This window comes from Hipposideros armiger, unplaced genomic scaffold (assembly GCF_001890085.2).
Source record: "Hipposideros armiger isolate ML-2016 unplaced genomic scaffold, ASM189008v1 scaffold_310, whole genome shotgun sequence".
NCBI lineage: Eukaryota > Metazoa > Chordata > Mammalia > Chiroptera > Hipposideridae > Hipposideros > Hipposideros armiger.
This window is the reverse complement of record NW_017731660.1, coordinates 959,938-974,225: the sequence shown is the minus strand read 5'-3', so window position 1 is coordinate 974,225 and position 14,288 is coordinate 959,938. Positions and strand designations below refer to the sequence as shown.

At 51.5% G+C, this 14,288-nt stretch overlaps 1 protein-coding gene across 1 annotated transcript; it reads left to right on the top strand.

The window, feature by feature from the left end:
* The first annotated feature begins 5,249 nt into the window (after window positions 1-5,249).
* Window positions 5,250-5,747, top strand: LOC109391996 (60S ribosomal protein L27a-like). Its single transcript, XM_019660009.1, is given in 2 exon segments — window positions 5,250-5,410; window positions 5,413-5,747. Coding segments are annotated over 2 exon segments (444 nt in total). The 5' UTR covers window positions 5,250-5,265; the 3' UTR covers window positions 5,712-5,747.
* Window positions 5,748-14,288: the final 8,541 nt, after the last annotated feature.

The window sequence follows — 14,288 nt, the reverse complement described above, 5'->3', positions numbered from 1 at the left end:
TTTAGTCAGTTTGGTAAGTGAAAAACGCTGTCCTGTTGTTCTAATTTTCATTTCCCTGATTGCCATGAAATTGACAATCTTCTCATGTTTATTGGCCTTTGGTGTTTCTCTTATAAATCATCTCCTGATAGTTCTTGATAGTTTTCTGTCTGATCGTTTATCTTCTTTTTATATTGATTTACGTATTGCCTATTGTATGTGTTTCAGACACTGTGTTCTCCTAAGGCTGTAAATGGTCCCTTTTAAACCTTTGTGTATGATTATCTTCCAGTGAACTGAATTTTTTTTAACTTTTAAAAATAATCTTTTTTATTTTAGAATAGATTTAGATTTATAGTAAATATGGTTGGATAGTAAAGAGCTGATTGTAATGGAGTCTTTCTATTTTGAATAGGAAGGCCTTCCTCACCCCAAGACCCATAAAAATACTATATTCTCTTTTCTTCCAGTACTTACATAATTCTGTTTGTATTGGCTCTTAATCCCATCTGGAATCTGCTTTTTGTAGACACGAGATGGACCTAACTGGATTTTTCCCACCCGCAAAGAGCCAGTGGACCCAACACCAATTTTTTTGTCTTAATAATTTGTCCCTTCCCAACACAGTACCTTCATCATACCCTAAATTTATGACGGCATTCATCTGTTCGCAGCGTGACGCTGTCATCCCAGGAATCAGTGCCTTTTGCAGAGTCTCTTTGTAGCTCCTGGCCCTTGGTTAGTTCCCCTTAAATCCCAGGAGTGAATGAAATGAACAGCCTAACCTGGCTTTCAGACACCCCAGCAGCCAGCCTGGTGGTGCCTTCTGCTGAGAGCTGTAGCCAGGAAAGAGGGTTCACCATCGAGATGGGTGGGATTTACTCATTTATTTAGATACTTTATTGTATTTCTTTCTCTAAATAGATGAAGAATTGAAATAGAACAGAGTTCAAAAGGCACTAAGGAGCTTGTGCTGAAAATGTGTCCCTGCTCATGCCACGAGCCTATCACCATCTGTGCTGTGTGAATGTGTCCCCACCTTCTCTTCACGTCAGGGTGTCTTGGCAGTTATTACAGATTGGGTCAGAAAGACCTGCTCATTCTTCCTACAGCTGCACTGTATTCCTGTGATCTTCAACTGCCCCCCTTCCCCCACCCCGCCCGCTCCCTGTGGTGCAGTGTTGGGGAAGCTTGCTGGTGGCCTCATTCTGCCCTGGCTGGTGGCTGCCCCACTGGGCCCAGTGCCCAGGCCAGCCCCAGGAAGGAGGGTGTGTTGTACAGTGGGCTGTCACTTTCTTAGTCCACCTACTGGCTAAGCACCAAGGGAGAGCTCCTACCAACACTTGTGTGATGTCCCCCCGCCCCACCCCCACTCCACCAACTTGATGACCAAAACTACAAGGGATGCTCCGTAAATTGAAGGTGAAGTTGAGCTTATCTACGAAAAATGAAAATAAATACTGGAGAAAAACACTTGAAAGGGAAGTTCTTGAAGGAAAGCCTTTCTGGGGACCACAGCCTTTCTGGGCAGCTCGGGCAGCCGTTGGGAAGAGCTCATGCCATCTCGCTTGTGTCCAGGTTCAGCACGCGCGTCCCCAGCAGACCCCTGCAGCCCCTCCCAGGATCCCTATTGGGAGGAAGGTGAGCTGAGGGCTAATTTTGCTCCCCTGAAAGTGGATGGATGTTCCCAGGCTCCCTCAGAGTAGAGGAGAGGGTGACACCATCTGCCTAGTCAGATGTAGGAGCCGACCAAGGCTTCCTAAAATGTCACCAGACTGGCCCTGACCGTGACAGAGTGCTCTTTGCCCCGTGTCGGCAAGATGTGCAGAAATAGGCCATTTTTCCTTCGTTCTTGGTGTGTGTGTGTCCCTGCCATCCTCCCGGAGGGCAACTTGGTCAAATCAAGCAGATTACTTGAAAACATGCAAACCCTTCGACAGACAATTTGACCCCAGGGGAAATAGCAATGATCTGATGACAACCGTGTTTCGCGGTGATGTTCATAATAGTGAAAAGCTGGAAACAGCCTCGCGCCCACCGTAAACTAAGTCATAATCAGACTACAGGACATTTTAGAGTACTTAAAAATGACGTCACGGAAGAAAGGGAAAGTTCACAAAATAATGCTAGATGAAAAACGGCTATGACTCCATATGTAAAGTATGACCCCAGTTTTGATCTTTGGGGGTTGAGATAATGTAAGTGACTTCTTTGGGCTCATGTCTTTCCCAGATACCCTGCTGGCCTCCCGCTTCTGCTCTTACCCAATCACAGCCTGTTCTCACCATTTAGCCAGAGTTGCTTTCATTTAATAACTTTCTAGTTGTGTTAAAGAACATTTTGAACATACAGGGAAGTAGAGTATGGTGTAGTGGGCCCCATGTCCCACGTCCCATCTCAGCAAACACTCCCTGTGGCCTGCTGTGGGGATCCCGTTCACCTTCACCTGCTCTCCCCACCCTACCTTCCTGCCCCAGATCATTGCAAAGCGGATCCCAGATTATTCTATTTCAGTAGATACCTCTGAAAGATAAGGCCTTGGCTTTTCTTTTTTAACATAATCATTATCAAACCTAAAACATTTAACAGTAAAAGAGCTACCACAAAAGATGAGTCACTCCCTGCCCAAGAATCCCCCAAGTCTTAGCATCAAATTAGAAGGAAGTCCATTGTAAGATGGCCCAGAAGTCACCTTGGGAAGTGACCCCTACCCACTGCCATGCCCCTCGCTGTTCCTGGAATGCACTGGGACTTGCATCTCAATGTCCCCTCTTTCCAGCACACTCTCTCCCCCCACACACACATTGTCAGGAGACACACACTTTCACATCACTGTGGTCTCTGCCCAAATGTCACCTTTTCAGAGAGACCTCAGCTGCTCACCTTTTCCAGGTCAGCTCCCACCTCGGCTCCCAGAACCTTATTTTTCTTCCCTGACTTATGAAATAACAAATGTTCCTGGCATTCACGTGTGTTATCTGCCCCGCCCTGCTCCCCCCCCCCCAACCTTCCCATTATAATGCAAGCTCCCTTGCAGGTGTGTCCTCAGTGCCTGGAACAGTGACTAGGTTATCCTGGGTACTCACTGAATATTTGATGAATACACAAGTGCCAAAATTTGGCTCTCCTTATCTCTTCTTCTGTGATGGAGATATGTTCAAGTTTTGGTGAGGTTTTTAAAGGAAGAGAGTGTTCCCAGACTTTCTTTTCTGTGTTTGGAAAAATTCATGTACCTCCCTCCACACAGAAGCCCAGGACCAGGTGTTCCTTTGTCACCTCCTGGAGCTAGAGCCTGCTCACCAGTCAGATGCTCCTGAGGGGAGGAGCCCAGACAGCATTCCTCTCCACTCTTCCTGGCCTCCGCACTGCCGCCACATGTCCCTTGGCTCCTGACTGCTATTCAAGCCCAGTTCTGCACCTTCCCGTGAGTCCAGGAGCTCCAGCATCCTCTTACCATGGTTTTTTTCCATCTGAAGTAGCCAGATGCTGAGTACCAAGGGAAAGCTGGTTATAAAGTAGAAGTCAGGCAGCCCTGGGAGAAAGCAGCCCCAAAGTCATCAGGTCTTTACACATTGGGGACAAGTGGTGACACTTGCAGGAGCACCATAGCTTTCTCTAGGGCCCCCTTGTGTCCTCTGAGTTCCACACTGCTGGGACGTTCCTCCTGAACTCTCCTCCCACACTCAGAAGCCCAACAGCCCTGTCTCTTCCAGAATCTTCCTTCTGTGTCATCCCTTCTTACTCCTATACCTTTAGCTTTTTATTTTCTACTAGCTCTTTCTCCATAGCCAATCAATGCGCTCGCGTGTCTCTTGCCTTAGATCAATTCTGTGTCCACTGCCACTGTCCCCAGCTCCTGCTGTGCCTCCAGACTCTCCTTCCCCCCATTCCCTCCCACTCCTTGTCTGAACCTTGGACACATGCTGGATTCTTCAGAGCTCAGTGTTGTAGGGAGTTCTCACCTTAGAAGACATTCAGAACATTCTAGAAGGAGACAGCTAAAGTCCAAAAGACCCTCAAGATTTCAAGTGGGCTCAACATCTGGAGAAACAAGAGGCAAGATGAAGGTCATATCTAGGAATGAAGGGGCCATGTCTGGAGCTGGGAGGTGGACAGCAAAGGAAAAGTGAGTCACCATGAAGCCAGGAGTGTGAAGGGGAGTGGCTGAAGAGGGCCCAGCTCACTTTTATGTGTGGCTGTGTGTAGGGAGGTGGTGAGAGTGATTAAGAGCCAGGAGTCGAGGACCAACCACTCTACTCACCTGTTCTGCCACCAGTGACCTAATGGCTTTTCATCGTGAACAAGCATGTCCATCTCTTCCAAGGCTTCACAGCACCATTCTCCTGATCTCCCCGCCTCCCTCTGGCCCTCCTCAGACTCCATTGAGTGTCTTTCCAGCATTGCCCCTTGAGCCTGGCCATGCCTCAGGGTTCTGTCCCAGGCCCTCTTCTCTGTCACTGGGCACAATCTCAGGGTGCCTTCTGGGCACTCAGGCACCCCCTTCCCAGCTACTGGAGTGCTGCTCTGTCAGCCACCCCTGGAGATGAGTCCACGGAAGACAGTCCCCTTCACTGAGGTTGGGCCCCTTCCTTGGGAGCAGCCAGTGCTGATGGCTGCAAAGGCCTCATTGGGATGTCTCTGAAGGACCTCGCCAGCCCCAGTCCCTGGCCGGTCAGCTTTGTTGTGAGTGGACTGCAGCCTGGCTTTCACTGTGGCCCAAACCTGCTTCCTTCACTCCCTTATGGGCGGTGATCCTAAAAGCACCCTTCTCTTCCTCTCCTCCCGTAAGTCCCCTGCTAGCTCTTCTCCATTTCAGAGCCCACTTCCTGGGGAACTCAACCTGAGATCCCATGTCTTCCACATCATGGCTTCAACTCCATATGGCAATGCCTGTGGCCAGATTTTTCTGCTCAGCACCAGATCTGTGTGGGCAGGTATTTCCAGTTCAACATGTGAGAATCACAAGTCACCACCTTCCAAGGACGGTCACCTCCCCCTGTCTCCCATGGCCTTATGGTGGCATCAGCCCCTGCCCACTGCCTGAACCCTGGGAGTCCGTGGGCACCTTCTGTTCCTTCAGGTTATCCCATCTCCCACAATCGTCCTCTCTCCTCATCACCCCACTGTGGCTGCCAGGGTTCCAGCATACTACCATGCCCTGGATCCCTGCTGGACAATTGGAGCCATCTCCTTCCAGGCTCTCTCCCATCTGACCCATCCCCATACTGTCCAGCAGTTTGACCTTCCTTCAAAAGCACATCTCGCTTTTTCATCTCGGCTATCGACATGACATCCAGACTGAGGAAGACCCGGAAACTTAGGATCCACGTGAGCCACGGCCACGGCCGCATCGGCAAGCACCGGAAGCACCCAGGAGGTCGAGGTAATGCTGGTGGCCTACATCACCACAGGATCAACTTTGACAAATATCACCAGGTTACTTTGGGAAAGTTGGTATGAGGCATTACCACTTAAAAAGGAACCAGAGCTTCTGCCCAACTGTCAACCTTGATAAACTGTGGACCTTGGTCAGTGAGCAGACACAGGTAAATGCTGCCAAAAACAAGACTGGAGTTGCCCCTATCATTGATGTGGTGCAATCGGGCTACTACAAAGTTCTGGGGAAGGGAAAGCTCCCAAAGCAGCCTGTCATTGTGAAGGCCAAATTTTTCAGCAGAAGAGCTGAGGAGAAGATTAAGGGTGTTGGAGGGGCCTGTGTTCTGGTAGCTTGACGCCACATGAAAGGAAGTTCATTAAACTCAAGTGTTTTTCAAAAAAAACCAAAAACAAACAAATAAAAAAAGCACATCTGGCCATCTCACTCCTGTGCTTAAAATCCTGCAGGCTTCTGTCCTCAGGTTGCAGTTCACACAGCCCAGCCTGGTATACGAGGGCCTTTCTTCTCCCAATCCTATCTTCTCCCCTCCCCTGTCCTTCGCAGGCTCCCATGCTCCAGCCATATCCTAAAACTTTGCAGCCACCGTAACCACGATGAGCATTTGCCCCCGAGCATTTCGACATCTGTTCCCTCTTCCTAGAGAAGCCCCTTTCCCTCTCTACCTTCTCTTTGCCTGGTTAATGGTTCTCACCCCAGGACGAGGCTCAGAGCACAAGAAACCTCCTGCCACGGGCCCTGCTTGCTGGCGCCCTTTGCAGACATCTTGGAGTATCCAAGGAAGGAGCGTGACTTTACTCTCTGGTCCTTGGAGCCTGGCATTGGGGGCGCGGGGGCGGGGGGGGGGAATTCAGTGAGCATGTTTGTGGAGTAGTTGCTTCTGGAGGGCAGAGTTCAAAAAGCATAGAGAGAGAGATGATTTTTTAGTAGCAGATTCCAAAAAGAAAAATGGTTCAGGCAGGCTAGGAGAACCCTCAGTAAAACTTTGACTGTGGGGTCCGGCCGAATGGCGCATTGGTTAAGAGTTGGCTTGGGACGCCAGCTCTGAGCAGCAGGGCCCCGGTTTGGATCCCACATTAGAGCCAGTGACACTGTACCCTCTACAGCTAAGATGGTGAACAATAGCTCGACCTGGAGCTAGGCTGCTGTGAGTCGCCAGCGATGGCGAAGGCTGCAGTGGGGCTGCAGCAGGCTCCGGTAAGCTGCCGTGAGCAGCTGGCAGCTGGCGTGGGCTGCCAAGAGCCGCCGTGAGCGGCTGTCCGGTGACCGGTGACTGATCTGCCTCACCCGGGAAGAGCCCAATGATAATACCAACATGGGCCAGTGAAGCGACGTCCTCCACAACTAGACTGAAGAACAAAAGGACAGCAGCTTGTATATTCCCCTCCCCCAATTTCCCAATAAAATCTTTTTTAAAAAACCAACTTTGACTGTAGGATTGCAAAGGAACCAGTAAGGAAAAAAAAACAGGAAATAGCTAAAGGCTGCAGGGCTGCAGCCAGAGGCCCTGCATGATCTCAGAGTTTGAAAGCTATAGAAGATGGAAGGAAGGGTTCAAAAGCAATGCAAGTGGACAAGTAGCACAGGCCAGTGATCATACCATGGGGGAAAACTAAGGCCTGTCGGAGGGGCTTCTGTGCAGTTATTTTTGAAACAAGAAGTGCTGTTTGGGGCTGACAGTGATGGAGAAAGACCAATGGTACAGAACTCCTCTTTTGCTCTTGTCTTCTTCGTTGAGAAGCATAACATTTCATCTGGATTCAGATAATGACCGAAGGGACTTGAAGTGTAAAATAGTGGAGGAGACTGTGACAGCAACTGGCTATGCCAAGAGTTGAAGTCCCCTCCAGTAAGAGGGACATTCCCATCAGTCCTAGTAGGTGTGCAGATGGGATGCCCTGAGTCCACAGAGACCTCTGGGGTGGGAGAGCTGCTGGGAGCAGGGGAAGGGGCGGCAGGAGGGGGCAGGGTGCAGAAGGTACTTCCGTTCTTTAGGATAATTCCCAAGAAGATGGTTTGTGAGCACACAACAGACAGGGCAACACTGCTTTTAGGATTCCTTGTCTCTTTTGTGACAGGCCAAGCAGATTCGTACTCTGGAGAAGACCTTGCTTTTTCCAGGGCTTTGGGAAGAGACTGGCATCACATCTGTTGGACAATGTAAGGAAACGTGGCTGAATGACAAAGGACTAGACGGGCTCATCAGCAAAAGGTGCGGCTGGTCACCAGAGGCCACCTTGGGGCAGACCCTGAGGCCACCCAGAGTTCTATCCTCACCAACAGCTTGGCCAGGGCAGACCCAGTGTCTTGGAAGAGGCCACTCATGGAACAATGGTCAGATTCAAGCATGACATGAGTACAACTGACAGCAAACTGAAGATCCCAGAAGATCTGAACAGACCTCAATGACGAGCTGAGTGGAAAAGAGACCCAGCTGCACAATTAAGAACAGGACCTGAGAAATGGAATTTGACAGCAAGACGTGTGAAAAAAAAACCACTTTGGGCTCAATCTGTTAACCGTGTAGCATCACAGGGTTGCCACGAAATTGAGCACCAGGCTCAGCTCTGAGCTGCTCCCCTGAGGGAAATGCTAACACCCCCCACACATCCTCTGAGGATCCAGTCCAGAATGGCCAGAAGAGCCAGGAAGACAGAAAAGTGGCTGGTGGGCCTGGAGAAGGGGTATCCATGGGAAATATGGCCACTTCAAGTATGTGGAGGGCCGGCTTACTGGGTGGATAGGTGGACATCAAACGAGGTGACTTTTAAAGTGTTCGCTAAGTCTAAGGTTCTGTGGATGTTACCATGATGCCTAAAAGAAAGAAGGAGGGAGGCGGGAGGAGGATGGACGCTGGACTGCGGTTGTCCATATGAACTCTACTTATTCCCTAGATAGGAGTGCCCTTTCCCTTTGTTATAATGCATTCAGGAAAGGACAGAAGAGAGCGACATGCCTGTGTATCCATCACCACATCACAGGAGAGAGAGCCTGGCCCCTGCCCCCATAGGCCCCCTCTGGCCCTTCCCAGGTTTTGCCTCCTTCCAGCGCACAGGTGGCTCCTGCCCATTTGAATGTGCACAGAAACAGGACTGTGTGAGTTCTCACCCCTCCGTTGTCGTTGGCCTCCAGATTGTCGAATGTCAGCACTCCGATTATGAGTTTCATCCATGCTGCAACAAGCAGCTCCTTCGTGGCCATGTGGTGGTCCACTGAGCGGGTCTGCGGCTGTCTGCCCGTGCTGTCTCTCCCTATCCCCACTGTGTGCCCTTCCCTGCATGTGGGTGACGGGCAGAACACCCAGGAGGCTGTGCTCACCTGAGCCCAGACCCTGGTTCTTTCTGCCTGAGCAGCAGTGCTGGTGTGTAGGATGGAAGACGCCTCACAAAGGACTGAAGGCCCTGGCATGAGAGGCAGCCTGGGCAGGCACCCTGAAGCAGGGTGTTGGGCAGCATTTCCACAGTGGAACAGGCCATGGTTATTACTTCCTGAGCAGCCTTAGAGACATGGAAAAGGCAGCTCGGCTTGTGGCCAGATGCCAGACGGCCTTCTAGGGCAGTTCAGCCTTAGCAGGGCCTAGCTCCCCTCTGGAGAACTGGAGGGGGCTGAACAGACTGTGAGTCTGTCTGGACAGCCTCTGCAGTGTGTCAGCTGGGCAGCTCCCTCGCAGGAGCTGGAGACAGGGCTGGAGCCTGGGAAGCAATACCCTGCATCCCACTTCCGGGCTCTGCTGGTGGTTGGAAAAGTCCTTTCCAAATTTCTCAGCACCTTGGGCTCCTCTGAGAGCTGATCCAGTGTCCTGGTCTTACAGAGGCCCGTGAGGGTGGTGGTGGTGGGGGCGGGGGCAGGGGCCTGGCTGTGAGCAGCAGGCTGGAGCTTTGCCTTATATGACAGTGGCTGGGATGGCTCCTGTGGCTTTTGCATCCTCCTTTGTCCTCCTGGCTTGAGTTCTGGGGAGGCCTGTCGGGTGGGGTCAGGCAGTTTCCGGGGGAGGAGGAGCCCTGGCCAACCCCAGCTGGGCTAGCCAGCTGCCTGCCCCCCTGCACAGTCTGGGTGGCGTTTGGGGTGAGTCTTTGCTTTTCTTCTCTGTAGAGTAAGTTCTCAGCCTAAAATTGAAAAGTGGTCCTATCCCCTCTCCCTGTGTCCCAGGGAGAACTGAGAGTGCAGGGGACTGTGTTTAAAAGGCGGGAGGACCATTAGAATGAAAGGCAGCGAAGGGGAGAGCCACCCTCAGATGTGGGTTTCTTTTCATCCGTTCACCCCCTCAGTGCTTTTTCTGGTGATTTTCTTCACTCCTGGACATTAGCCCTGTCCCACCCACCTGTCTCTTTCCTTCTGGAACCGCCACCACCCCTACACCCCCACACCCCCATCCCCACCCTCACCCTACCCCCCATCCTGTCAGCACCAGCCTGCCAGCACCCCCACCCCCAGGTTGGCCCCTCCCACCCGCCTGCTAGGGTGAAGGATTGCAGGCCTGGCTTGGATTACTGCGCCCAGATGCAAGACTTCTGACTCCGGCTGCAAGTTCACTGGGAGCAGCAGCTCCGAGGGGCCATTCACCGCCCACTGTGTTCCTGGCCCAGCTGCTGCTGGGACCCCAGGAACAGCTGGAGAGCAGGTCCTGGCAGACAATGAGAGGGAAGCCACGTGGGATGTGTGATGTGCCTGGGGCCCAGGTTTGGGCTCCGGGTGGTGGGTAGGGCGTCCAACTACACCCACGGAGGTCTAGTGTGGGGGACCCCAGGATGAGGGGTTCCTGTTTTCTGTCCCATGGTGCAATCCAGATGGGGCTCTCTCTCCTAAGGACTTGGAGGGTGGGGGGTGGGAACGCCAAGGACTGCTGCAGAAAGGGGTCAAGGCTAAGGGGATTCAAGGTGAGGGAGGGCCCCACACTGGCTAATGTCAGGTCTTCCCAAGAATGGATGGGGATGCCTGGTCCCTCCCAGGGTGCCAGATAAAATGCAAATATGGCATGGGAGTAATTTATGTTAAAAAAGTTATTCTTTGTTTATCTATTAGAAATTCAAATTTAACTGGAATCTTATATTTTTATTGGCCAAATCTGGCAATGCTATCTCCTCCCCCAGCTGAATTCCTTCTTTAAGTAATAATGTTATCAAACTGTAACATACAAACAGAACAGAACATAGACCGTAATTGAATGGCTCAGCAGATTCCCACACATGTGAAAGCAGAACCCAGATCAAGAAATGAAACGTGAACAGAACCTGCCCCCCAACACATCACCAGCACCCCTCCCCCAGCAGGTACTACTTGCCCATTTGGGTTCTTTATGTAAGTGAGACCATACACATACATTGGTATGTACCTGGCTTCTTTCGCACCATACCGTGACGCTCATCCATGCTGCTGGAAGTGCCTGTGGGTCTGTCATAGTCATTACTCGAGGGTTGAGTTGTGTGGATCTGTGTATCCATCCTAGGGCTACAGCACATTTGCCTTTCTTCTTCGTGGTTGTAAGTACCTTGGAGGAGGCTGCTGGGTCATGGGTCGGCATGTGGACATGACCTTGAGTAGGCCTTGCCAAACAGTTTACTGAGCAGAGATACCGACTGATGTTCCCATCAGCTGTGGGGCGCCCTTCTGCCCTACACCCTCCCAGCACTGGGCCTCTCCCCTCCTTTTCATGCTGGCCCTTCTGGGGAGTGGTAGTATCTCCTGCTGGTGCCTTTTTTATCTGTTTAATCGAGAACCTCTTGTTGTGTTGATTCTTCTGACTTTCTTTATTTTTTTAAGATTTTATTGGGGAGGGGAATAGTGTTGGGGAATTGGGAAAGGGGAACATTGTGTTTTTCTAGAACCTATCAGCTCCAAGTCAAGTTGTCCTTCAATATTAGTTGTGGAGGGCGCAAGCTCAGCTCCAAGTCCAGTCGCCACTTTCAATCTAGTTGCGGGAGAGCATAGTCCACCATCCCAAGCGGGAGTCGAACTGGCAACCTTGCTGCTAAGAGCGGATGCTCTCACCAGCTCAGTGGCAGCTCTGCTCTGGGACAGCTCAATGGCCCATGTGGGAATCAAACCGGTGACCCTGTTGCTCAGAGCTTGTGCTCTAACCAACTGAGCCACTTGGATGGCTCTCCTCTGGCTTTCTTGACTAAGTGCTATCGAAGAACCTAAAGTTAAACAAGGCCCCTGGTTCCCATGCCAGCCTTTCCAGCCCCACCTCAGTGTGAGGCCTGGGCAGCAGGGGGCAGGGGGCACAGGGGGTCTGCAGCACCAGTGAGGGGCGGTTCCATCCTGTCCGCCAAAGCACTTCAGCTTGCTGTTTCTAGTGTCCCCTCGTTCGGTTCCCTGTGGTGTCAGTCCACGCTGTGGGGTCCCTCCACAGTGTTGTCACCAAGGGCCTTTCTCTTCTAAGGAGCCAGTTTTAGTCCAGTAGTCCCACCAGCTCCAGGAGCTCTCCCTTGCTTCCCCCAGTGGTGGCAGGAATTAGGGGTTATGGCCCCTAATGTGAAGGGCTGACATATGCTTCCCATGGGGGACAACGAGTGTGTGGGGGTGCACGGAAAATGGAACCCCATGGTAGACAGAGGCTGTGGGGGAGCTCAGGCAGAAGAGGGGCCCTGGACCCCTCTTCTCATCACCCCTCTCCAGCCTCCCCTGGCCACTGCCACCCACAATTCCATCCACTGGTCTCACTTCTCTCCTCTCTTCTCTTTTTTCTCACTCTAGCCCTCAAGGATCCAAGAAAACCAGAGCCCCAAACATTAGCATTAAAATCCCCATTAGAGGTCTTCACTCCTGAAGAGAGAAACTGCCAGCCCCATCCTAAGTGAATTGGGACTGTTTGGAGCTAGGTTCAAGCCCCACTCAAACTGACTCAAGCAAAAGGTACTATACTGGCTCACACAATTGACTGCCTGACCGACGGACCACCCGGTCCGGGGGCTGGAGGCTTCCGGCACAGAACTCTGGGTGCTGCTGGAGCTCTCTCTCTGTCCTGCTGGCTCCATCCTCCAGCTGTCATCATCTCCTGCCACATAGTGGCCCTGCTGCAAAGGCACACACACTCTGATAATAGTTCCATCCCGGCCCCCCAGGTCACCTCAGTGGCTCGCTCACAGGGACAGTGACAGGCCAGGCCTGACTCACATGCTCACCCTGGGAGCCCAGGTTTGGGCTCAATGGGAAGGGGTTTTCTAAAGAAATGTTACTGGATGCTGGGTGAAGAAAACCAACAACAAAACTGGGCCTCACCTGACCAGGTCACCCACCTTCCACCACATGCATGGGCTGACAGCTTCTAATGCTGCAAAGGAAGGAAAGGCAGAGGTCTGTGCAGAGCGATTGATCATTTCCTATCTCTGTGTATCCACAGACAAATAGGAGAAAAACAAACTGAGAAGAAAAACACTACTACTATGCTAGTCTCTGGAATTACCAGTTACTTAACTCTTTTGTTTTTATTTTTCCCATCGTGCATGCTTGATTACTTCTAAAATAAATAATAAATGCTATAATCCAGGGGACAAAGCCCAAGTCCTCCGGACAGAGTGGCTCACCTATGTTCACCTCTGAGGGGTGTCCTGGCCCGTGTGCATGTCAGTGCCCCTCCTCTGAATGTCACACCCCTCCATCTTTTCTTGTCCCTGCTCTCACAGGAAGCCAGCTCAGCCTTGTGGTCACTGCCCGGATGCTGGACCAGCAGGAGATGTGCTCTCTCTGGCAGGAGGAGGCCCAGGTGAGTCTGTCTCCGCCAGGTGTGGCCACCAGGTGAGTCCATCGGGGCCTGCAAAGCCTGTAGGTGAGCAAAGGGCTCTTCTGCGGCCTGCTTCATCCCAATGCTTCTCCAAAGGTTGGGAGCCTCAGGCCAGGAGAGCCAGGCTGAGTGTGACTTTTCCACTTATATCCTTGCATGGGACAATTACTTTTTGTATGCCTACTGTGTGCTAGGCACTGAAGATTGAGCGGGGAGCAGAGAACATATATTACTTTCTTTTTAAATTATGGTGAAGTATATATTGTATAACATAGTTCACCATTTTTAACTGTTTCTTTTTTTACCATCTTAACCATTAGAAGCGTAGCGTTCTGAACACGTTTTCAGTGCACAGCTCAGTAGCCTTAAGCACAGTCACACTGTTGTGCAGCCATCTCCACCATCATCTCTAGGACTTTCTCATCTTCCCAAACGGGAACTGTCCCCTTTCAACACTAACCCCCCTCTCTGCCCCTAGTTATCTCACTTTTTACTGGTGGAAAACAAACACTATTCGATTGAAGCTGCTCCCTCCCAGTGTCCTCCTGAACCAGCGCCAGACATTCTGGCTGCAGCAGGGGGGTAAAATTGTGTCTTCTTGCCCATTCCTCTGCTCTGACTATTATAAAGAGCTCTGACTATTATAACCTCATGGCAGCTCTGAGCACATCCCTGGGCCACAGCCAGCCCCAGGGTGCCAGCAGAGAGGCTGAGAATACTCTGGGTCCCGAGTTTCTCCCTGGGGTCCCAGGAGAGGTGCTGGATACCACTGAACCCCCAGCTCACTGCTCAGCCACCCAGAGAGGCAGGCAGGCAGCCTGGCTAAAGGCTATGGGTCTCTGGTCAATGGAGGTATACAGAGCAAACCCTGCATAGCCCCTTGCTCACAGCACTGAGAGAATGTTCCAGCACATCCGGGGGTGGTTTGGACCATATGGCTGAGTCTGAGATTGCAGGGAGGGAGATCAGAAAGGTGACCATTTGGGTTGGCTTGTCAGATCTGGCCTGGCTTGGCTTTTGCTCTGGCTGTTTCCTTTGCCTTAAAGCTCTTCCTCTAGGACCTAGCATGGCTAGAGCATCTTGTCATTCCAGTTCCAGCTAAAATGTCACCATCTCCAGGAGACCTTTCCTGACCACCCAACCCAAAGTGCTCTGGCACCATCACCCTGTTTCATATTATCTGTGGTGTTC